The sequence below is a fragment of the Physeter macrocephalus genome, chromosome 20 (genome assembly GCF_002837175.3).
Source record: "Physeter macrocephalus isolate SW-GA chromosome 20, ASM283717v5, whole genome shotgun sequence".
In the NCBI taxonomy this organism is placed as follows: domain Eukaryota; kingdom Metazoa; phylum Chordata; class Mammalia; order Artiodactyla; family Physeteridae; genus Physeter; species Physeter macrocephalus.
Window position 1 is genome coordinate 84048153 of NC_041233.1, and position 24878 is coordinate 84073030.

General features: G+C 49.6%; 1 protein-coding gene across 5 annotated transcripts in view; it reads left to right on the forward strand.

The window, feature by feature from the left end:
- Positions 1 to 24878, forward strand: part of INPP5A (inositol polyphosphate-5-phosphatase A) — a 179839-nt gene that overhangs the window by 48141 nt on the left and 106820 nt on the right. For all 5 annotated transcript variants that reach the window (XR_008616268.1, XM_007101183.4, XM_028480950.2 and 2 more), the window contains exon 2: positions 14017 to 14058. Coding sequence is in view for 4 of the 5 variants with exons in the window: in XM_007101183.4 (XP_007101245.1) it covers positions 14017 to 14058 (42 nt within the window). In the remaining variant the exon portion in view is untranslated. The remainder of the gene's footprint in view (positions 1 to 14016; positions 14059 to 24878) is intronic.

Here is a 24878-nt window from a genome sequence, read left to right on the forward strand (position 1 = left end):
TGTTCCCGGTGGGGGCCCTGGGCTGGCGGGGCCGCGCCTTTCTAGGGCCCGGGGGGAGCTGGGCTCCGGCCCCTGGCTCCCTGGTGCCTCGTCCTAGGCGTCCCTCTCCGGCTCTCAGCCCGGCTCCCTCCGTGACGCGGGGCCCTGGGCCGCGGAGAGAGCGGGGCTGGGAAAGCGGGCGGCCGCGCAGGCTCGGCTGAGTCCCCGGCTGGGATTGCGGGCGCGGAGCTGGGGGGCCCAGGCCAGCGGGAAGCAGAGGCCCCCCTCGGGATGCTGGGCGGCGGCTGCTCAGAGAGGCCGCGGGCTGGTGTGGGCAGGACGAGGCGCCAGGGCCAGTGCCGCCCTCCAGGCCGGCCAGACTGTCACCCCAGGTGACCACCGAGGGGTCGGGGCGGGAGAGGGAGGGGGATGGAGGGGGCGCTCGGCGAGAGCTGGGACCTCTGCCGACGGTCGCAGCTGCCGTCGGATGCGCGCGCCCTGCTCACGCTCTGCTGGCCCGGAGTCACGGTTTGTCTTTCAGTCCCGTCCCCACCCTGGGCCCTGCCGCCTCTGACCCTGGAGGCTGCTCGTCCTGCAGGGGGTCCGCAGTTTGGGTCCCTGGTAGTCTCTGCCTCTTGGTTTCAGGTTGGATATTGGGGGCCAGGTGCCCCCTGCCGCACCTCGGGAGCCCAGCTGCTCCCGTCCAGGAAGAGGGTGACCTCCTTGCACGCAGAAGGTCACTCAGAGGTCTTTTTTGCGATGCTCTGTTTGGGTTTTCTCATATTTTGCCTTATTTTTCCCGGATGTTAAGAGTTCTTCAGATATTAGGAAGATTAACTCTTCATCTGTGATATATATGACAGATATTTTCAATCGGTTTGACAGTTTTTGACTTTGCTAATTTTTTTGCCGTACAAAAGTTGTTGTTGTTGTTTTTTTTAATTGTAGACGAACATATCATTCTCTTTAAAAATTGTATTTGGATTTGAGTCATAGTTTGTTTCTCCGAATGAACTTTAGAATCAACTTATCTAGTCGAGCTGGGTGTGGGCGGGTCACTTATTGGCTTCGTCTGGGGGAGAACTGCTGACTCTATGGTGCTGAGTCACCCTCTGAGGACCAGAGAGGGCTCTCCAGTGATTCACGTCTGTTTCTTGTCTCTGCCAGGGATGTCTTAACACTTTTTTCTTATAAAATTGTCACATTTTAAAATGTATTCCTAACTTGTACCTTTTCTTACGTTGCTGTTATAAATGGGGCTTTCTTTCCCAACGCATCTTCCTACTGGCTATTGTTTGTGTTTATGATGGCTGTTGATTTTGGTATGTTAACTTTATATCCTGCTATTTTCCCTGAATTCTTCTGTTGTTTGTTTTAGTTTTACCATTGATTCCCTGGGTTTCCCAGACGCACTGTCACATCATCTGTGGATGCAGGCAGCCCCGCCTTCCGTTCAGCCGTTATACCCGTAGTCGTTTTCTCGCTTTGATCTCATTCCCTAGTATCTTCGATATAAGGTTACGTGGACATGGGAATAATGGGCATCTTTGCCAAGTTCTCGACCTTGGTGGGAGGGGCTAGTGTTTCCCCCACAAAGAAGGGGCTGGCTTTAGGATGAGGTGCAAAGGTGTGCGTGGTGTATAACTTTTCCAATACATATATTCTGTGATATTCAAAGTTGTTGCTGTTAAATAAGAAGTAATAAAAATAAAGAAAGCTTTTCAGTCCAAAATAAAATACAGAACTATGCCATTAGCTGAAGGAACATAGGAAGGATAAACATAAATCCAAATATTATTGGACAAGAAAACAGGAAAAACCCGGGAAAACAGTAAATTAAGGAAATGTTAAGAGTTGTTTGTTTGAATACGTTAAGTGAAATAAATATTTGGTAAGGCTGATTATTGGAGGGAGGGAGGAAGGGAGGGACAGGCAGATAGACTGACCACACAGTATCACTTGGGGACAAGGATTACTCATACAGTTTAACCATTTGGATTACATTGTAAATTAGATCCTTACCCTAGACGTTATACCAAAATAAAATCTGAGCGGGGAAAGATGTTTAGAGTGACACGTTTCATTTCGTTATACACACACAGACATGTTTGTAATATCAAGGACATGTATGGGTTTTCTATGCTGTGTAACAAATCATCACAGACCTTGTGGTTAGAATAAGCACCCGTTGACTGTGTCAAGTTTCTGCGGGGCAGGAGTCGGGACAGCTGAGCTGGGTCCTCTGCACAGGGTCTCATCTGGAGACCCCAGGAGGGAAGGTCTGTGGGTCAGTTCCCTCAGGCTGTTAGCAGAAATCATTTCCTTGTGGCTGTAGAATTCATGGCATCTTGCTTCTTCGGGGCCAACAGGAGAGAGAGAGAGAAAGAGAGAGAGAGAGAGAGAGAGCCCTTTGCTCCCAGCCTCTGACCTTTAGATCCTCTTTTAAATGGCTCACCTGATATCTGATAAGGTCGGACCTACCCAGCAGAACCCCCCTTTGATTAACTTAAGATCAACTAATTACGGGATTTCATTACATCTGCAAAAATCCCTTCACCTTTGCCATATGTTACCCAATCATGAGAGTGACATCTTACCATATTCACAGCCCCCCGCCACCCCCCACTCTTGAGGGGGAGGGGTGGTGCAGGAGTGAACGCCTGGGTGGGGCACCTGCAGGCTTGTTGGGATTCTCCCTGCTCAGGGAGCACCTATCAGTTCCTGGTTCATTACAGTTTTATCATAAATGTTGCTTTTATTGAAAAACTTTTCAGTTCATTTTTTTAACCTTCATTTATTTCTTCTCCATCATTTTTCCCTTATTTAAATCCAGATATTTGACCTATATAATTTTCCTTCTCCCTGAAAAACTTTTGAAAACATTACTTTCAGGTCATGTCTACCTGTGATGAATTTCCTCAGTTTTGTTTGTCCAAGTAAGTCTATTTCCCCTTCACTTTTGAAAGGTGATTTTGCTGGATACATAATTCTAGGTTGGTGTTTCGGTTTTCTTCTTTCACCACTTGAAAGATTTCACTTCACTCTCTCCTTGCTCATGTGGTTTCTGTCGAGAAGTTCACGTAATTTTCATCCTTGTTCCTCTATAGATGAGGTGACTTTTTCCCCCTTCCTTCTTTCAAAGTTTCTCCTTGTCTTTGGCCTTCAGCAGTTTGTGCCTAGGTTCAGACATTTTGGTATTTATCCTACTTGTGTTCTCTAAGGCTTTTGGATCTGTGGTTTGCTGTCTGTCATGAATTTTGCAAAGTTCTTGGCCATTGTTTCTTGAAGCTTTTCTTCTGCTCTCTTCTCTCTCTCTCCTTCTGGTATTCCTGTTACATGTACATTTTATCTTTTGAAATTGTCCTACAGTTCTTGGATGTTCTGTAATTTTTTCATTTTTTTAATCTCTGCATTTCAGTTTTGGAAGTTTCTGTTGACGTATCTCCAAGCTCACTAATTGTTTCCTTGGCTGTGTCTAGTCTGCTAATGAGCCCATCAAAGGCGTTCTTCATTTTGTTACTGTTTTTGATTTCTAGTATTTCCTTTTGACTCTAAGAGTTTCCATCACTCTGCTTATATTACCCATCTGTTCTTGCATCTTGTCCACTTTTTCCATCACAGTTATTTTAAACCCCCTTTCTGGTAATTCCAAAATCTCTGTTGTAACTGAGTCTGATTCTGATGCATTTTTAAAAATGTCTTTAGGGAATTCCCTGGCAGTCCAGTGATTAGGACTGCGCACTTCCACCGCCAGGGGCCCGGGTTTGATCCCTGGTTAGGGAACTAAGATCCTGCAAGCTGCGAGGTGCAGCCAAAAAATAAATAAATAAATGAAATGAAATGTCTTCAGACTGTTCTTTTTTTTTTTTTTTTTTTTTCCTTGCCTTTTACTGTGCCTTGTAATTTTTTTGTTGAAACCTGGACATGATGTATTGGGTAGTAGGGACTGAGGCCTTCAGTGTGAGGCAGGAGCTGGATTGTGTTCACTGTTTGCTGTAGCTGTGGTGTCAGAGGCTTCACATCCCCCAGTGTCCTGGTTTTGGGGCTCCCCTAAGGACTCCTCCTGCATCTTGCCCCTGTTTTGGCTGGAGTCACTGCCATTGCACTGGAGCCCTCCTGGTGTGGTGGTAAGGAGTGGGGGAAGGGGTGTTCTACAGTCTGTGATTAGATCTCAGTCTTCTAGTGGCCCTGTGTCCCTGGGCTGTGACCCTCACACATTTCTTATTTCCTTCTCCCCATCCCTTAGATGAGGTAGGGAGGCTAGGAGGGGGAAACGTCCTTCCCGCAGGTGGGCCAAGGCTCTGGCAAAGTCCTTTCTCTGCCGAGTGGGCTTTTGAGAACGCACTGGGGGTATTTCACAAAGGTTACTCTTTCCCTCCCTCTGCTAGAGCCAAGAGGGGATCTTCACTGTGAGTACTCTGTGGGGTGCCTGGAAGTAAAACCTAGAAAAATGTGGGGGCCTGCTTAAAATTGCGGTCCCAAGGAGCTTCCCACGTTCATGCTGTCTGCACTCAGCCTCCAGCCTTTCTTCAAAATTACCATCCATTATAAGTCTTCCAATGAGGTTCTGACTCAAGCAGCCTCTCTTCCAGGTCTCGGGGGTGGTTTCCGAGCCATTTCGGCTCTCTGATGGGTCCGAGAAAAGACATCGTAAGGGTAAGAGTGAGGACTTGCAAAGCTCTTTACGTCATGGGTCTGCAGCTGCAAGTTTCTAGGTAACGTCTCGGTTCATTTTAGAGATAAGCATTTGATTTTCTCAGTCTTGTTAGTATGGTCGGTTGTATTAGGGGCTTTCTTCATAGTGAACCGTCCATGCATTCATGGTTTCTTGCACTTAGTTCTGATTGTGAATTTTCAACGTGCTGCTGCATTCTTTGCTGTAAGGTGTTTGCACTGATAGCCATACGTGAGACTGGCTTGAAGTTCCCCCTCTTTATGTATGCTGTCTTCATCTCGTGTATATGTCAGTATTATATCCTTTTTTCATGATAGAGGCTTTAAAGTTTTTCTTCTTTTTCTGTGACCTAGAGCTGTACTGTCTAATAATGGCTAATTATATGTGACTGTTATACTTAAATTAATCAAAATAAAATAAAAATTAAAAAATTCAGTTATTTAGTCCACACTAGCCACATTTCAAGTGGAAATTTAGCTGGTGCCAATAGAGAACATTTTTATCGTCACATGAAGTTCCACTGGACAGTGCTGATCTAGAGTCAGAGAAACTTCCCATGTCTCTGAAATCTGCACTGTCCAGACCAGTGGTCACTAGCCACAGGTGGCTTTTGAGCAGGTTTGTATGTGTGGTGTGTTTGTGGTGTGTGTACAGTGTGTGTGTGTGGTGTACTTGTGGTGTGTGTGTGTATGGTGTGTGTGTTTGTGGTGTGTGTTTGGTGTGTGTGTGGTGTGTGTTTGATGTTTTTGTGGTGTGTGCGGTGTATGTGTGTGTATGATGTGTGTGTGTGTGGTGTGCTTGTGGTGTGTGTGTGTGGTGTGTGTGTGTAGTGTGTGTAGTGTGTGTGTGTGTGGTGTGTGTGTGTGGTGTGTGTATGGTGTGTGTAGTGTATATCTGTGTGTTTATGGTGTGTGTGTGTGGTATGTGTGGTGTGTTTGTGGTGTGTGTGCTTGTGGTGTGCTTGTGGTGCGTGTAGTGTATGTCTGTGTGTGTGTGATGTGCTTGTGGTGTGTGTGTGTGGTGTGTGTATGGTGTGTGTGTTTGTGGTGTGTGGCGTGTTTGGTGTGTGTGGTATATGTCTGTGTGTGTATGGTGTGTGTGTGTGTGTGTGTGTGTGTGGTGTGTTTGTGGTATGTGTGGTGTATGTCTGTGTGTGTGGTGTGTATGGTGTGCTTGTGGTGTGTGTCTGTGGTGTGCTTGTGTGTATGGTGTGTGTGTGTGTGTGGCGGCGTGTGTTTGGGGTGTGTGTGTGTGTGTGTGTGTGTGTGTGGTATGTGAGTTATTGGTCTTCTGACTTTGTGTGTGTGTGTGTGTGTGTGTGTGGTGTGTTTGTGGTATGTGTGGTGTATGTCTGTGTGTGTGGTGTGTATGGTGTGCTTGTGGTGTGTGTCTGTGGTGTGCTTGTGTGTATGGTGTGTGTGTGTGTGTGGCGGCGTGTGTTTGGGGTGTGTGTGTGTGTGTGTGTGTGTGTGTGTGGTATGTGAGTTATTGGTCTTCTGACTTACAGTGACTTTTTGTGCAGTAATGTGCAAATTAGCCCAATGGCTTTCATGTAAGCTGCAAATAGTTTTCCCTGTTTGTCATTTGCCTTTTTTTTTCTGTTGTTCATAGTGAATAGTAGTTGTTTCAAATGTTGCCAAAGTATTCTGAGAGCTTTCATTGTTTTTCTCTTCCTCAAGCTTTTAAAATTAACAGTTAAAAACATGAAAGTAATGCATGGTAATAATTATAAGCATATTAAAAATGAAGAAAAGAAAAGAAAAAGAAATTGCTTCAAATACAACTACTCAAATTTTGGTGTTTTTTTCCTCAGTCTTTTTTTTCTTACCCTGATAGAGGGTTCAAAGCAGCTGCCCCACAGGGAGGGCCCATGGCTACCTTCCGCTCAGCCATTCATTCCTCATGGACCCACGTGGGTCTGTCTGTCCTGCGTTAGCCTTGGCTCGTGGGTGAGGAAGTGGAGGGCAAGGGCGGCCCGTTTCTGTAGGGGCTCCTCTGCAGATGGTTGTGCTGGTCTGGTCCTTGCTGTTGGGCTTGTGCGTGGGCACGAAGTATTTTGTGTTCCTTCCGTCTCTGTTAAGGTATAAACTGCTTCCATGTTAATATGTGCTCATCAGATGTTGTATTTTTTGGTAAAATACACCTAGCATAGTATTTATCATTTTACTCTTTTGTAAGCATACAGTTCATCGGCATTACATCCATGTACAGTGCTGTGTGATCGTCACCACTATCTATACCCAGAACTTCTTTATCATCTCATGGATTTCTTGCTGTTGCCTCCTTCTTTCCTTCAGCAGACATACTACATGACTTTCTTTATCAATGAGCCGTCTGCAGTACTATCCTGGAGTATTCTTAATTGTAATTCTCTTATAAATGATGTCATCGTGAACTTCTTTGTGTGCAGTGTTTTTGTTGTTTAGAATTACATTTTTTAGGAACGGCGTCCAGAAATAGAATTTCACATTCGGAAGGAATGAGCATTTTTAACATTTTTCCCAGCCACATTTTGATAGTTTTTGTATTATTCTGCAAGGTCATGAGAGCAAATTGAGGGTGTTTAAGAGGTAAGTAAGGTGTGTGCTTTCTTCGAATACACACAGAGCCCTGCCTGGCTCATGCTTTGGGCTGAAATGAGAGTATTTCTTTAAGAGCTAGTACGTGTGTTTATCTTTTATTCTTACTTCAGTGGCTTTAAAAATCACTCTGCACTAGCCAAATATGGGCTGCAACTCCGAGGAGGCCTCCAGGCCTTGCCGAGAGCTGCTCAGAGTCACCAGTTTGTTAATTTAGCCACTGGGACATAAGTGGCCCCGTGATTGCAGCCCAGCAAGACCTGTTTGGGTGGGGCTCTCCGTTAAAGGGTGCCCTACTAAGGTAGGTCTAATTTTATAGAAAATTCTGGGATACGTACATTTGAAAAAATCATTTTTGTGTTTGGTCTTGGCAGAAAAGCAGGCGTGTGTGTGCGTGTGTGTGTGTGTGTACATGCACACGCACTCACGTTTTAATGTGTGAGCATCTATTTTCTAGATATTTGGAACCACGGTGACAAAGCTTTTCCAGTGTTTCTGCTGTACCTTTCCCTTTTCCCCACGGCATCGTGGGAGGTGCGTCAGGCGTGTGCACGTGTGGCTGTGCTGCTGTGCGCTTATCCAGGACAGGCCCTGGGCGGCATCCACTCCGCTCCTCCAGTAGCAGGGGCTTTCGGTCGCGTGCTTTACCTCCTTGAGGACATCGTGGTCTGTTGTTAAACTCCTTACATTCTGTGAGATAAGATTTGAGGCAGATATTAGGATTTCAGACTGTAATTCCAGTTGTAACTTTCAAGAAATGAGTGTTTTTCCACAGATCTTCAGGAATGCATTAAGGAAGGGAAACAATAGGGCTATATGCTGGCTGGGGACATTCTTATCTGTAGAGTTTAAAAATTCTGTATTATGTTGGCATTGCAGACCGTCTTCTCATTCTTATTTTTGTTTCCAGTGTTTGTCCTTTTGATGTGTGTCGTGTGGTCACGGCACGTGGCGACATTGTGCTGTGCTCGGCAGCCCCAGAGTTTTCTGTGTGTCTCCATCGGGTGGACCTATGGGACTTCCCCTTCTTATCACTGGGCTTGAAACTTTCTTTTTTTTTTTTTTAATAAAATAAGAGTAAAATCAATAACGTGCGTAGAACGGCTCCAGAGACTGCCGAGCCACAGCCTTGGGGGCCTTTTGCTCCAGTGGAGCTGCAGCTACCTCAGACTTGTTTCTCTTTAGTTTTGTTGTGGTCAGATACACATAACATACGACTTACCACGCGACCCAAGTGCCAGGCTCAGTGGCATCAGGTACATTCACATCCTTGTGCAGGCGTCGCCACCATCAGCTCCAGGACTTTTTCATCTTCCCAAACTGAAACTCTGCCCCCATTAAACACTCTGCATCGCCTCCCCGCCACCCCTGGCCCCCACCGTCTGCTTTCTGTCCCTAGGGACTTGACTGCTGTAGGGACCCAGCATGAATAGAGTTATGCAGTATTTGCCCTTTTGTGACTGGCTTATTTTACATACCTCATGCCTTTAAGAGTCATCCATGGTGGAGCATGTCAGAATTTCCTTCTTTTTTGAGGTGGAATAATAGTGCAGTGTGTGGATAGAACCACACGTGCTTGTCCATCCATCCACCAGCCGACACTTGCGCTACTTCCACCTTTTGGCTGATTGTGAATAACAAATGCTGCTGTGAACGTGGGTGTGCAAATGGCTGCTTGAGTTTCTGCTTTCGATTCCTTTGGATAAATACCCAACGTGGAACTGCAGAATCATATGGTGAATTCTATTTTTAATATTTTGAGGGACCACCATACTATTTTCCAAAGTGGCTGCACCATTTTACGTTCTCACCAAGAGTGCACAAGGGTTCTAATTTATCCACGTTCTCACCAACACTTGTTAGTTTATTTATTTATTTTAAAATAATGGGTATGAAGTGATATATCATTGTGGTTTCGATTTGCATTTCCTTAATGACTAGTGATGTTGAGCATCTTTTCATGTGCTTATTGACCCTTTTTGCACCTTCCTTGGAGAAATGTCTATTCCAGTCCTGTGCCTGTTTTGAATAGTCTTATTTGTCTTTTTGTTGTTGAGTTGTAAGAGTTTTAAAAAATATATTCTGGATGTTAACCCACTATCAGATACATGATTTGCCAGTATTTTCTTACCTTCTGTGGGTTGCCTCTTCACTCTATTGATAGCATCTTTTGATGCACAAAAGTTTTAAATTTTGGTGTAGGCCAGCTTATTTTTTCTTTGGTTGCCCGTGCTTTTGGTGTCATAATCCAAGGAATCATTGCCAAATCTAGTGTCACGAAGCTTTTCCCCGGTGTTTTCTTCTAAAAATTTTATAGATTTAGGTCTTATGTTTAGGTCTTTGATCCATTTTGAGTTAATTTTTATATATGGTGCTAAGTAATAGCCCAACTTTATTCTTTGGTATGCAGATACCCGGTTTTCCCAAAATTATGTGTTAAAATTACTGTCTTTTCCTTATTTCGTGGTCTTGGCACCTTTGTGAAAAATCATTCGACACTCATGTGATGGTTTATTTCCGGGCTCTCTTCTCTGTTCCACTGCTCTATACGTCTGTCTTTGTGCCCGTCCCATGCTGTTTTGATGACTGTGGCTGTGAAATCGGGAAGTGTAAGACCTCTACTTCGTTCTTCTTCTTCAAGATTGTTTTGACTATTTATGGTCCCTTGAGATTTCATATGAATTTTAGGATGGGTTTTTCTATTTCTGTAAAAAAAGTAGTTGGAATTTCAGTAGGGATGGCATTGACTCTGCAGATTGCTTGGGATGGTATCAACATCTGAACAATACTGTCTGCCAATCCATGAGCTCAGGATGTGTTTCCATTTACTGATATCTAATTTCCTGCAGAAATGTTTTGTAGTTTTCAGCGTACAAGTCTTGCCTTGGTTATCTTATTCTTTTTGATGGTATGGTAGATGGAATTTCCTTTATCTCCTTTTTCGATTGTTCATTGTTAGTCTATAGAAACACCACTGATTTTTGTGTGTTGATTTTGTGCCCTACTACTTTGCTATAATTCATTTATTAGTTCTAACAGTTTTTTTTTTGGTGGAATCTTTAGGGCTCACTATATATAAGATCATGTCATCTGTGAACAAAGATAATTTGATTTCTTCCTTTCCAATTTGGAAGCCTTTTGTTTGTTTTCCTTGCCTAATGCCGTGGCTAGGACTTCCAGAACTATGCTGAGTACAAGTGGTGAGAGTGGGCATCCTTGTCTTATTCCTGATCTTAGGGGAGAAGCTTTCCATTTTTCACCATTGAGAATAATGTTGGCTGTGGGTTACTTCAATTTTGAGTGTTAGAATCTATAGGCATTTCCCCCCTTAGGTTCCTTTCTGTGGTTTTATGTCTAGGAAGGCTATCTTTCTACCATAAGGACAGCTATTTGCTTATATCTTCTTCTGATAGTTTTTCCTGTTTCAAGTTTTGTGCTTATCTCCTGAAGTCATGTAGAGCTTATTTTGTTTGCAAAGTAAAGAAAGGATCTAATATAGCAGTTTAAAAATAAGCATTGAACTAGTTGACTACTGCCTTGGCCCTCAGCAGTGTGACATGCCCCATTACTTCCTGCAGCTGCCTCAGTTCTGTAGTTAGGAAGGGGGATGCCGTGTCTTCGAGAGTCTGGGTGCCTTTCTCTGTCAGGGGGTGTGAGACAAGCATGCTAAAATGATTCTCAATGCCTTCATGCTTCCCGCCGAAATAGAATTCTTTCATAAGGTCCTTTTTTGTTTTCCTTAAAGTCTAATAAGCATTATAGAAAAGTACAAATCATCCCACAACCCAGAAAGAGCCATTGTACACGTGTCCCCAGCTCTCTGTGTGCAGGGAGGTGCGGTGAGCAGGGTGGGCTGAGTGACCAGGGGCCACACAGCGCTGCTGTCTTCAGCCCAATGTCAAATTGAATTCTACTGGAATCTTCAGGAGAAAAAAGTACTGGCTTGAAACTGAAGGAACTTCTCAACTTGAGAAAAATGCAAACTATATATCTCTCTAAAATTCTCCTAAGTATATGAAAACTTAAAAACAAACTTTAAGAATTTGTAGTTTGAAAATACATCTTAACTTTAGACCATGTTCGTGAACTGCCTGCTGTAAAGAAATCACTCTTCTTCTGCAGTGGTTCTCAGCTTGCCCTGCCCCACCCCCCGACCCCCGGTATAGATTTAGAATCTGCGTTTTGTCAGGTTTCTGACATCACATCCCTCCACGTCTAGTCCTCAGTCCTGTGCGTAGGGGGACGCCGGGCTCATCCCCGTGCTCTTCCGGTTTCTGTTTCTGTTCCTGAGTTCTGGGCCTACGGGTTCCGCATCCGTCTGTCCGTCAGTGACCGGGTTGGTCTTGCTGTCCATCTTTCTGAATCCCCTTTTCTCAGAATACTGTTCTCTTGGAAGCTTGGTCAGTTTTCCTTCCCTTTTAGGGAAGCGTTTGCTCTACATTTGCCTCTGGATCTCTTTTGTCCTGTTTTCCAGCTCCCTCCTCGGGGACGCCCATTGCTGCTGTTCCCCGACCTCAGGCCCCCGCGCGTGTGGACGTCGGGACTTGAATCTGAGCCTCTTTGCCCTCTGTCTCCAGGCCGAGCCCACGAGCTGAAATGCTGGTGGGCCCTCTGCGCCCCCAAACCAGCACCCTTGCCCTCAGCCCAGGACAGGGGTAGGGGGGCTGCCCCCCCCATTCACCCGCTCCTGGTCAGGGCATCTGGGACCTTGCACTCGAAGTCCTCTTTCTTTGATCACCCCGGGGCCCAAGGCCGACTGACTGACCATCCCTGCTCGCGTCCTGGCCACGGCGCGGGTTGCCCCGCGTCCCTGGTTCAGGTGGGGGATCGTTCGGGTCGGTGGGAGAGGGGTGCGCGGCGCTCTCTGTGCTCTCAGAGCCGTGCCGCCGTCACCACCGTCAGCTCGGACCACCTCCACCCCTCAGCCACACCCGGGGCCCGGCAACAGTCTGCTGCCTGTCTCTGCGGATCTGCCCGTTCTGGAGTTCCGTAAACCAGAATCAGACGTCGTCTGTCCTTTGGTGATGGGCTCATTTCACTGAGCACAGTGTTCTCGAGGCTCGTCCACGCCGTGGCCCATGTCAGTGGCCGTCGTGTTCTCTTGGACCACGTTTTGTCTCTCCGTCCATGCTGGGCTGGGCTTTGGGCGGTTCCTGCCTTTCGCCTGCCGTGATTCCGCGGCTACAAGTGCTCGTGGCCGAGCCTCTGCGTGGACAAGCGTTTCCATGTCTCTTGGGTGCATCGCTGGGCCACGGCCAGCGTTTCGAGGAAACGCCAGACTGTTTCGCACGGCGGCTGCACCGCCCGCACCCTCCTCCCCCGCCCCCAGCCGTGTCTGAGGGTCCGTCTCTGCGCCGTCTCCGCAGACTTGCAGGCTTCTGTCTGTGTCAGCGTCCCGGGGGTGTGGGGCGGAATCTCGCCGTGGTTCGGGTTTGCGTTTCCCTGACGCCTGGTGATGCTTGGCGTCTTCCATGCGCTGGCTGTCAGTCTGTTCAGACCCTCTGCCCGGTCTTTCCGTGGGCGGCCTGCCTGCTTGTGCTTTTCTTTGCTCACCTGGGAGGGTGACAGACAGAGGCACGGTGTGCCCTCCTCCCCGTGCAGGAAGTGGGGGCTGGAGGCTGGGCCCCGGCCTCAAACTTGGCCTTGGAGACTGGAAGTCCCCACACCCGGCTGGACTCTGGCCACCGTCTTTGTTGGGCGGATGCACGGAGCCTCCTCCACACCCTCCTCTGTGGTCTGCAAGGCTCTGGTTTCCCGGCCGTTTTTCCCTTCGTTTGTTGCTCTGCCTGCAGTTCAGTCTTCCTGCCCTCGGGACACACAGAAACATCAGCGGGCGACCGCACCTCCCCGTGTGGCAGCGTGCACTCTGGTGTCTTGGGCCGTGGGTGACGCGTTTGGGCCCAGCTGTGGTCAGCCTGGACCCTGGTTCCGGGCCCACAGCCTCGGCGTCCAGAGCTCTGCTTGGATCAGGGGTTTGAGTCCCGAGGCGTGGTGGGTGGGGTTTTGTTTCTTTTGTTTTGAATTGTGGTAGAAACACATAACATTAGATTTATCATCTTCACCGTTCTTAAGCGTGGTCCAGCAGTGTCAGGGACATTCACACTGATGTCACCAGATCTCAGGGACTTTTCATCTCCCGTGTCTGAAACTTTGCAACTGGACGTACGTCCCTGCCGTGTCTCCCATCCCTGTCCAGGCCTGCCGTGACCTCTCAGCACCTTGGCCACGTTGGGTTGGGTTGGACCATGCCCCTCACTCGGCTGGCTGCCCTGGTGGTCCAGGACCCCGGCAGGTCGTGTGGGAAAAGGCGGCGTCCTGTTTTCTCAGGGGCTGGGCACCCTGTGTTGGCTCTGTCCTGGGGTGTCCGCAAGCCCGAAACCAGCACTTGGTGCCGCGTGGCTCTTTCCACGTTCTCAGAGGCTGTCCGGGCCCCCTGCCGCTAGGTCCTGCCTGACACCGCCGCCTGGCTGCGGGCAGCCCCTCCCAAGCCCCCCCCCCCGCCCCGGGGACAGAGCAGGGCTGGACGTCGGCTCTGGACCCAGGGCTGTGGTGCTGCCCATCCCCGGGCGAGGCTTGTCCTCCCTCTGCCCCTTTTCCCTGGACGAGCTGTGGACCAGCCCCCCGTGCAGAATGGGGTCTCCTGAGTGGAGCAGGGTGTCCCCCGCCCCTTGTCGCTCCCTAGCCCCCATGGTGAGGATGGCAGATAGGCCATCACATTGGCGTCTGCTCGCGGACGTCAGGGCTGTGTCGCTGGCCTGACTGTCTTTTCTTCTTAATTTACAGCCAGAAAACCTCCAGAAGAACTGGCTGCGGGAATTTTATCAGGTAAGAGCCCCGTGGCGGCCGGGCCCACAGGAGGGGAGTGGCTCACATTGTGAGAGATCACGTTTCATCCTGTGGCCTCGTGCGGCAGCCGGGGCGGGGGGCGGGGGGGGTTCCTCCTCGGAGGCCCCTCCCTTCTCAGAGGCCCCCACCCCGGCCGGGGTCTCTGGTTGTCGGAGGGGAGGCTGTCGAAAGCTGGTGGGGACATTTGGGTGCCTTTCGGGGCGCCCTGGGTTCTGGGCAGAAAGCGTGGTGACTGGCTGGCGGGTGGACACTGGCCGGAGGCTCTGGGGGAAGCCTTTCGGGACGAGCTGCTAGTTCCGGCACCTTCCGTGGAGCCGCTGTTGGTTGGGCCCCTCGTCTGTGGTCAGTTCTGTCCTGGATGCCGGGGGGCCGCTCTGGAGGGACGACAGAGGACTCTGCTCCTGGAGCCTGTGCTCCACGGGGACAGGCAAGGAGCACAGCCAGGACCAGCCCAGACGTCCCCCCACGAGGACCAGCCTCGCAGCATCGGGATCCTTGGCGGAGCGCATGGGACCCTGACGGGGCATTGAGAGGCCACTCTGGGAACTGGGGGACGAGTAGGGCATCTTGCTCAGCGGGGCTGCAGGCCGACTGTGGGCCACCGGGAGGCCAGCGTGGCCGCAGCCCGCAGAGCCCGGGGTAGGGACAGCGTGACGAGCCCAGCACGTGCGTTCTGTGAACAGGAGGAAGTGTGGATATTGGGGGCCGGCCTCAGGGCTGCTGAGACCTCAGGGGCTGAGGGCTGGCAGCTGGCGGGTCCCCTCGGGGGTGCTCGGTGCCCTGACCACCCCATGCGGGACACATGGGCCACTGGGCAGCCCTGGGCTCCTGCCGTCCCTGCTGGCACTGGGGGGCGGCCACCTGTCAAGTCGGTTGGTCTGAGCTGTCCACGCCTGACCCCACCGGATGCTCAGGCCACTGGTGGGGACGGGGTGGGGTGCGGGTCCTGCTCCCGCTCTGGAGATGCAGCCGGATCCAGAGGGAAGAGTCCAGTGAGGTGTGTCTGCCTGGGCTATTTGGAGGCGGGCGGTGGTCTCGGCTGGGAGGGCAGGTGGGTCCCTGGGGAGCATCTGAGGCCCTGGAGGGTGGGGTTGGCAAGAGGCCATGGGGGGGAGGGGTCTGTGGTAGTGAGTGGGGCTCGTTTCCCCATCACCTGCGGGTTCTGAACTCTTCCTTCCCCGCATTCTGCCCTGCCCAGGTGGAGAGCTGACCTCAGGGCCCCGGCCGAAGCCTGGCCTGGCAGAGCCGTTGCGTCAGCTCCAGGCGGGCAGCTGTCCGAGGGGTCAGGGTGAGACCACCTTCCCGGCCGAGGGCTCACCTCGGGGGCGCAGGCCGGCTCCAGCGGCTCCCCTCTGCCTGTGGCCGTGGAGTGAGAGGCCCTGGTGTGTGGCCGGAGCCATCCGTCCAGCTCTGTCTGTTCCCTGGTCTGTGTTAGTTTCGGCCAGAACAGCTGTCATGTTTGTTCATTTGGTTTTCACGGCTGGGCCTCGGCAGTGCCCAGGAGCACAGGGTGTGAGATGTGGTGCGTAGCGGGCCTGGCTCCGGGCTGGGGGGGGGTCTTGGCGGTGACGGCCTCAAGGATGCAGGTGGGAGGCCTGTTTGGGCGCCGGGCTGCCCTCGGTGAGAGGCCCCCGGGAGCAGTCATGGGGAGCTGGCGTGAGACGCCGACTTGACAGGCCCCGGGCTGAAGGCGCGGGGCTCACGTCCAGCCTTCCTTTTCCCTCCTGTATTGCTGATGCCCTGGAGCCTCGGTGCAGTTAGGACAGTAAGTGGCCGGTGGTCTGGGGGTGAGTTCAGAGGGCGGCGGCTCCACTTTTGGTGAACTCTGACCCCCAGGAAACACAGACCTCCTCCTTTCTGAGCCTCCTGGCGGCACACTCAGCCGCGTCGGGCTGTTTCTGGAACCAGAGCCCCACCGGCGGGCAGGCAGCTTGGTGCTTCTCTCGAGGTCGGTGTGCAGGGCGCCTGCATCCTTTCTGGAACGCTCCGCCTTGGCAAAGGGAATAGAACATAAGGAGCGATGAGAGCTGCGGACCCTTCTCCCCGGTTTGCAAGCAGAAGCCTCTTGAGGAGGAAGAAATTTCAGCGGCAAAATTCTTAGAAGATTTCAACACAAGCCCCCCGTCTTTCTTGGGCCAACTTGGTCAGTGGGGTGCCCAGCCCCCTGCCCGCAGCCCAGCAGCTGTGGGTCGGGAAGCCGAGCAGCCCCACCCAGAGCAAGACCGGCGCTGGCCCAGGGTCCAGGGGGCAGGGCCCTGAGACACGGGGTGCTGGGTGTCTGTGCTTTTTAAAAAAAATCCTAGAGTTTTTATTATGCAGTTATGATATTTTTCAAAGTAGCCTTTTAATGACCTGCTTTTATAAACAGGAGAACTGAATACAACCTTCATGTTTTCTAGAACCCTTGGAATAATTTTTGCTTTTTTGTCAAACTTGATCACCGTAAAAATGCAGGAGACAGGAGAAAATACCGTTTGCGTTCCCATCCTTAGTTCTGAACTAGGATTTTCATGTGCTCTGTCCCGAACGTGCCCACGGCACCAGAGAGGGTGGTCAACCTTCCAGAAGACGCAGAGCCTGGCGCCACCCCTGCTGGCCTCCCTATACTTCCCTGCCCTCTGTGCCCATCCCAGCTCTGACCTCTCCTCAGGCCTCAGACTCCTGGAACCATCGCCAGCGACCCTCACACACTTCCAGGCCAGCGGCAGCCTTGCCAGCCCCCTTCATGGTCCCTCAGGAATCTCCCTCGGGGCCGCCACACCCCCGTCCTTTCTCTGTGAGCAGAGCCGAGTGCCCTGCAAATGGAAGCCAGGTCCTGCTGCCCTCCTGCCTCCTGTCTCACGGGCGGAGGGCCCAGGGTCCATGCGGGGCCTCCAGGTGGCCCCGCTCACTCCGCTGCCTCCTATCCCTGCTCTGTTCCCAGGCGTGCCTGGGGTTTGGGCCCCTGCCCTGGCTCCCCCGCCCCACTCTCCTAGTCCTTGTGGTTGCTGCCCCTCGGAGAGGCCCCTCCCGGTCACCCTCTTGGCCTCCTCCAACCTCATCTTGCTCTGTGGATTCATCACTATCTGAACTTGTATTCTGGAAATGCAGCCTCCACCTCTGCCGTGGCCTGGATGTTTGTGTCCCCTGCCCCCAGATTCATATGCTGAAGCCTCATCCCCACTGTGATGGCATTTGAGGCGGGTCCTTTGTGAGGTGATTAGGTTCAGATGAGGTCATGAGGGTGGGGGCCATCATGGGATAAGTGCCCTTATACAAAGAGGAAGAGACCATGGCTTGGGAGGTGCCAGCTACCGTGCAGGGTGCTGGGGGCCAGAGGGGAGTGGGCCAGACACCCTGCCCTCGGGAACTTCCACGGTGCTGCCAAGATACAGCTGGAAACAGCCCAGGGTGGCCCAGGGCCCGCTCGGGGCTGGGGTGCAGGCACCGGCTGGCAGGGTCCTCAGGAAGGCCCTGGACGAGGCTGCAGCCAGAGCTGAGGACGGGCAGGCGCAGCCACTCTGCCTCTGATGGTCACTAATCCTGGTGACTGCAGGCCAGGTGGGTGCGAGGTCGATTTTAACTTTCCAGTTTACAGAGACGGTGCACTTGGGGCAGGGCCCGTCCTGCTGCTGCATCCCTAGAGCCTGGAGCGTGTCTGCACGTGCTGTGTGCTCAGCTCTCAGCTGAACAACAGTGAGGAAACAGCACAAAGCAGAGGAGGATAAATAAGTGTCCCCACCCCCATTCTGCGTCTGCTTGATGTCACACCCTCATGTCTAATGTCTGTGTGTCCCGGGGAAAAGGTACCTTCCTTAGCCAGTCGCAGGTCAGCACACTTGGACAGCTTACTCTTTGTCACTCTGCGGCATGTGGGATCTTCCCGGACCGGGGCACGAACCCGTGTTCCCTGCATCGGCAGGTGGACTCTCAACCACTGCGCCACCAGGGAAGCCCGATGATTTTTTATTGAGATAATAAATATTTGTTATTTACTAATGAGAGATCCAGTAAGATGTTAGAACTGGTTCAAAGAAGAATCCAAAGAGCAAATGTGTGGGCCCTCCTGTCTGTGGCGCTGAGATGACTTTGCAGAAGGGATGCAGGACTGGCCAGGAGTGAGCTGTGTGCCACCAGACGCTGGCGTTCTTTTTTTTTTTTTTTAAATAAATTTATTAATTTATCTGTGGCGCTGAGATGACTTTGCAGAAGGGATGCAGGACTGGCCAGGAGTGAGCTGTGTGCCACCAGACGCTGGCGTTCTTTTTTTTTTTTTTTTTAAATAAATTTATTAATTTATTATTGTGGCCTCTCCCGTCGCGGAGCACAGGCTCCGGACGCACCGGCTCAGCAGTATTTATTTATTTATTTATTTATGGCTGTGTTGGGTCTTTGTTGCTGCGTGTGGGCTTTCTCTAGTTGCAGCGAGCGGGGGCTACCCTTTGTTGCAGTGCGTGGGCTTCTCATTGCCCACGCAATGCCGTGGCTTCTCTTGTTGCAGAGCACGGGCTCTAGACACGCAGGCTTCAGTAGTTGTGGCACGCGGGCTCAGTAGCTGTGCTCGCGGGCTCTAGAGCGCAGGCTCAGTAGCTGTGGCACACGGGCTTAGTTGCTCCGCGGCATGTGGGATCTTCCCGGACCAGGGCTCGAACCCGTGTCCTCTGCATTGGCAGGCGGATTCTTAACCACTGTGCCACCAGGGAAGCCCGACACTGGCGTTCTTGAGGTCAAGAATCTTTGCATCACTGCTGGTGTTTAGAATTCACAGAACTGTAAAACAGCTCAGAGATCATTAAAGACAGAGATAACCCGAACAGGGACAGGGCACCTCTAATCTTTTATGCCCATTTGAAAGTCTTTCACGATTTTCCCTGACAATAACTTAAAGAATAATGGGATGAGTAATATCTGCTTCCAGCTAACATGGAGAAACAAGTACCAAATTTATCCTCCTGCCTTAAACAAATTAAGACCAGAAAACATATATGAAACAGTAGTTTTCAGACCTCAAGCAGCAGGCAGGACTGAGGGGATGAGAAGGGAGCCTGTACTCACCCCAGTTTACAGCCAGAGAGAACTTCTAGGCTAGTGTCCAGCAAGACAAAATTTACAATTTGATGGTTTACAACCAATAAAAAATGACCACTCAGGCAAAGAAGCAGGGAAACAGGACCCTTAAAGAGGAGAAAAGTCAGTCAACGGTATGGCTAGAGGTTTATCAGTTTTATTGGCCTTGGAGAACCTGCTTTTGGTTTTATTGATTGCGCCAATGTTGTTTTCTGTTTTCTCTTTCACTGATTTCTGCTCTTTATGTTTTCCTTTCTTTTCATCACTTTGGGTTTAATTTGCTCTTCTACATGTAGCTTCTGAAAGGAGAAGACAAGAGTGACCAATTTTAGAAATTTGACGTTGGGAAATCATCACTAAAAATCCTACAGACAATAAAAAGATAGTAAGTGGGCTTCCCTGGTGGCGCAGTGGTTGGGAGTCCGCCTGCCGATGCAGGGGACGCGGGTTCGCGCCCCGGTCCGGGAGGATCCCACGTGCCGCGGAGCGGCTGGGCCCGTGAGCCGTGGCCGCTGAGCCTGCGTGTCCGGAGCCTGTGCTCCGCAACGGGAGAGGCCACGGCAGTGAGAGGCCCGCGTACTGCAAAAGATAGTAACGGAAATATCATTAACAACTTTTTGCCAATAAATTCGGACACTTATATGAAAGGAAGATGTTTTTGGAAAAACAAAGGATCAAAGCTAAGTCAAGAAGAAATAAATGAGCTCTCTATTAAATTAAAATTCTGCTAAACACTTTCCCACAAAAAAAACTCTCCAGGACCAGATGGTTTCACTGACGAATTCTGTCAAACATTTAAGCAAGAAACAATAACAATTCTACAGAAACTTTTCAAGAAGACTAAAAGCATGGGCGATGCTTCCTAACTCATCCTGTGATGCAAGCAGTGCCCTGACAGCAAGGGCAGACAGAGGCGTCACAGAATAAAAAGATAGATCCATATCCCCCATGGAGTAAATGCCCAAATTCATGGAACTTTAGCAAATCGAATATATGAAACTATATATATATATATATATATATATATATATATATATAAAGATACAAGTGACACGCATGCATATAAACAACAACGTATCAAAAAGTTAATGCGTCAGTACCGAGGAACACAAGCCTGGCGTTAACATATAAGGTTAATAAATAAGATTACCCATGTCAACCGATTGAGGAAGACAAACCACACGATTATCTCGGTAGATGCACAAAAAGCATTTGCCAAAATTCTACAACCATCTCTCATGCAAACTCCCAGCAAACTACGAATAGAGAGGAGCTTGTGCAGGAGCTTCTGTAAAGGGCACTACAAACCCCACAGCTGACGCGATGCTTTTTTGCCTCGAGAGTGGGAGTAGAGCAAGGATGCCTGGTTTCACGTCTCTGTTCAGTGTGGCAGTGAAGGTCCTAGCCAGTGCCACCAGGCAAGAAAGGAAATAGAGCCACACAGATCTGAAAGAAGGAGGTTAGACTGTGTCTGGGCCGAAGGCATGACTGGAAATCATGAGGAATCCAGAGAAACTTTACTATTACAAATATAAGTCACCTTATTTAGTTTGCAACATACAAGATCAATTTGAAAAAACATCTTTTTCTATTAGATATGATCACTTACAGTAGCACCAAAATGAAATACTTGGATATAAAGCTAATGAAATATGTTAATGTCTGTACACTGAAAACATAAAACACTGATGAAAGAAATCAGGGAAGATAACAAGGAAATGGAGAGGTATACCATGTTCACGGACTGCAAGACTCAATTATGTTAACATGTCAGAACCACTAATTGATCCACCAGTTTTGCAGTTCCAATCAAAATCTCTGCAGGACATTTTGGTAGAAGATTGCAAGATGATTCTAAAATGTAAAATGTATATGGCAGAGCAAAGGAGCTAGAATAGCCAAAACAGTGTTGGAAAAAAAACAGTAAAGTTTAAGGAGTCACACTTTCTGATTTCAAGACTTACTACAAAGCTACTGCAATCAAGACAGTGTGCTTTTGGGAAAAAGATAGAGATATGGATTAGTGGAACAGAAAAGAGATGCAGAAACAGACCCACAAATATGTCTAAGTGATTGACAAAGGCTATTCATTAGATAAGGGACAGTCTTTTCAACAAATGGTGCTGAACCAATCAGACATCCATTTGCAAAAAAATTTTTTTCCATACTTTGCACCATACACAAATTAAACAAACAAATTTAGCTCTAAGTCGGCGTCGTCCCCCCATCCCCTCCCAAATTTTTACGAGCTTGGTTAGGAGTCCGCCTGCCGATGCAGGGGACGCGGGTTCGCGCCCCGGTCCGGGAGGATCCCACGTGCCGCGGAGCGGCTGGGCCCGTGAGCCGTGGCCGCTGAGCCTGCGTGTCCGGAGCCTGTGCTCCGCAACGGGAGAGGCCACGGCAGTGAGAGGCCCGCGTACTGCAAAAGATAGTAACGGAAATATCATTAACAACTTTTTGCCAATAAATTCGGACACTTATATGAAAGGAAGATGTTTTTGGAAAAACAAAGGATCAAAGCTAAGTCAAGAAGAAATAAATGAGCTCTCTATTAAATTAAAATTCTGCTAAACACTTTCCCACAAAAAAAACTCTCCAGGACCAGATGGTTTCACTGACGAATTCTGTCAAACATTTAAGCAAGAAACAATAACAATTCTACAGAAACTTTTCAAGAAGACTAAAAGCATGGGCGATGCTTCCTAACTCATCCTGTGATGCAAGCAGTGCCCTGACAGCAAGGGCAGACAGAGGCGTCACAGAATAAAAAGATAGATCCGTATCCCCCATGGAGTAAATGCCCAAATTCATGGAACTTTAGCAAATCGAATATATGAAACTATATATATATATATATATATATATATATATATATATATATATATATATATATAAAGATACAAGTGACACGCATGCGTATAAACAACAACGTATCAAAAAGTTAATGCGTCAGTACCGAGGAACACAAGCCTGGCGTTAACATATAAGGTTAATAAATAAGATTACCCATGTCAACCGATTGAGGAAGACAAACCACACGATTATCTCGGTAGATGCACAAAAAGCATTTGCCAAAATTCTACAACCATCTCTCATGCAAACTCCCAGCAAACTACGAATAGAGAGGAGCTTGTGCAGGAGCTTCTGTAAAGGGCACTACAAACCCCACAGCTGACGCGATGCTTTTTTGCCTCGAGAGTGGGAGTAGAGCAAGGATGCCTGGTTTCACGTCTCTGTTCAGTGTGGCAGTGAAGGTCCTAGCCAGTGCCACCAGGCAAGAAAGGAAATAGAGCCACACAGATCTGAAAGAAGGAGGTTAGACTGTGTCTGGGCCGAAGGCATGACTGGAAATCATGAGGAATCCAGAGAAACTTTACTATTACAAATATAAGTCACCTTATTTAGTTTGCAACATACAAGATCAATTTGAAAAAACATCTTTTTCTATTAGATATGATCACTTACAGTAGCACCAAAATGAAATACTTGGATATAAAGCTAATGAAATATGTTAATGTCTGTACACTGAAAACATAAAACACTGATGAAAGAAATCAGGGAAGATAACAAGGAAATGGAGAGGTATACCATGTTCACGGACTGCAAGACTCAATTATGTTAACATGTCAGAACCACTAATTGATCCACCAGTTTTGCAGTTCCAATCAAAATCTCTGCAGGACATTTTGGTAGAAGATTGCAAGATGATTCTAAAATGTAAAATGTATATGGCAGAGCAAAGGAGCTAGAATAGCCAAAACAGTGTTGGAAAAAAAACAGTTAAGTTTAAGGAGTCACACTTTCTGATTTCAAGACTTACTACAAAGCTACTGCAATCAAGACAGTGTGCTTTTGGGAAAAAGATAGAGATATGGATTAGTGGAACAGAAAAGAGATGCAGAAACAGACCCACAAATATGTCTAAGTGATTGACAAAGGCTATTCATTAGATAAGGGACAGTCTTTTCAACAAATGGTGCTGAACCAATCAGACATCCATTTGCAAAAAAATTTTTTTCCATACTTTGCACCATACACAAATTAAACAAACAAATTTAGCTCTAAGTCGGCGTCGTCCCCCCATCCCCTCCCAAATTTTTACGAGCTTGGTTAGGCAACGATTTCTTAGATACGACACCAAAAGCACAACTCATAAAAGAAAAATGCTGATAAATTAGAACTTTGCATAATTAGGAACTTTTGCTCTTTGTAAGACACTGTTAGAGGAATGAAAAGGCACCCCAGATGTGGGAGGGATATTTGTAAATCACATTTGATAAAGGGCTTGTATCCAGAAAGTACAAGGAACTCTCAAAAGTCCATAATAAGAAAGCAGAGAACCCAGTTTACAAATGAGCAAAGGATTTGAATAGGCACTTAACGGAAGAAGATACACAAATGGTAAATGTGCGAAAAGGTGCTCAACATCACTAGTCTTTCAGGAAATGCAAATTAAAACCACAGTGAGATATCAGTTCGTATGTGTCAGACTGGATACAATTAACAGAACCCTGACCACGTCCTGGGTTGACAAGGATGCAGCGCATGCGGAGCCTGCTGGCAGGAACGCAGGACAGTGAGGCCACCGTGGGAAAGCCTGTCTGTCCATTTCTGTGAAGTCAACACATGCCCACCACGTGACCCAAGATTCCCACCCTGTTTACCCACCTGATGTGGTCACGTATGTTCGCAGAAAACCTGAGGCGGTGTTTCCGCTGCTTTCCTTGTCGTCCTCTGCGAGCCAGACTCCGGCGCGTTCCCTGATCCGCTAACGTGGCTCGTGGGGACAGGAACGATGCACTCCTACAGGAAGGATGGGGGCCTGGAGGAGGCGAGACCAGGGGCACGGGCCCTGCTCGGATTCTGGGTGGCGCTGGGGGCGCAGGAAGTGCCAGTTCTTCCCCCTGCCCCCTGCTGTGGGCTCGGCTGCCGCGGATCTGCAGCTGCCCCCCACCCCACACCCCGTGCCCAGCCTCACACGATGCGTCAGCGTTTGAGGTTCTTTACAGAGACACAGAGCTGGTGACAGGCTGCAGACGTCGCTCGCCTGTGCTGTGCCCGCGGACGCCAGCTCGTCCTCACGGCGAGCGAGGCACAGCACGGCGGCTCTGGGGGACTCAGTGGTGCCCCAGCGGAGAAGCCTCATTGGCCCTTGAAGAGCCACTCGCTCGCTGGTGTCAGCGTGGCTGCATTCTTTGCCCCTGATACTGGGACGAAGGCCCACCTGCCTCGGAACCCACTGATGTGGTGGCACCAGTGTGTCCAGGCTGCCCTTCTGGAAAGTGCTCTGACCCCTGACCCAGGGACCCCCTCCGAGGTGGATACTGGGGGGGCTCACGCCCACAGGGCCCCGCAGCTCAGCGACTGGTCGGGTGTGATGGACTTTCAGTGATGGGGCAGAGGGTTCGTTGTGCTGTTCGCTGTAACTATGCGAAGGCACCTGCGTTAAATCCACACGCGTGGGCACAACGGGCCGCAGGACTCCGGGCGACCCGTGTTTCACGTTCCTCCGGCCCGTTTCCTTCAGTCGTAGCTGCCGCGTGGCGGGCGCTTGCGGCCTTTCACTCCTGCGACGGGGTCAGACTGCCAAACTCTGTTTCCCACATGAGGAAAGGGAGGTTTAGAGGTTCCGAGACCTGCCGGGTTGCATTAACAGGACTGTGCCCGTCGCTGTGATTCCAAAGGCCCCTGAGCTGGGAGACGCGGTGCTGGGGGCGCGGGGGCTGCAGAGGGAGGCGGCGGGGGCGGGGCGG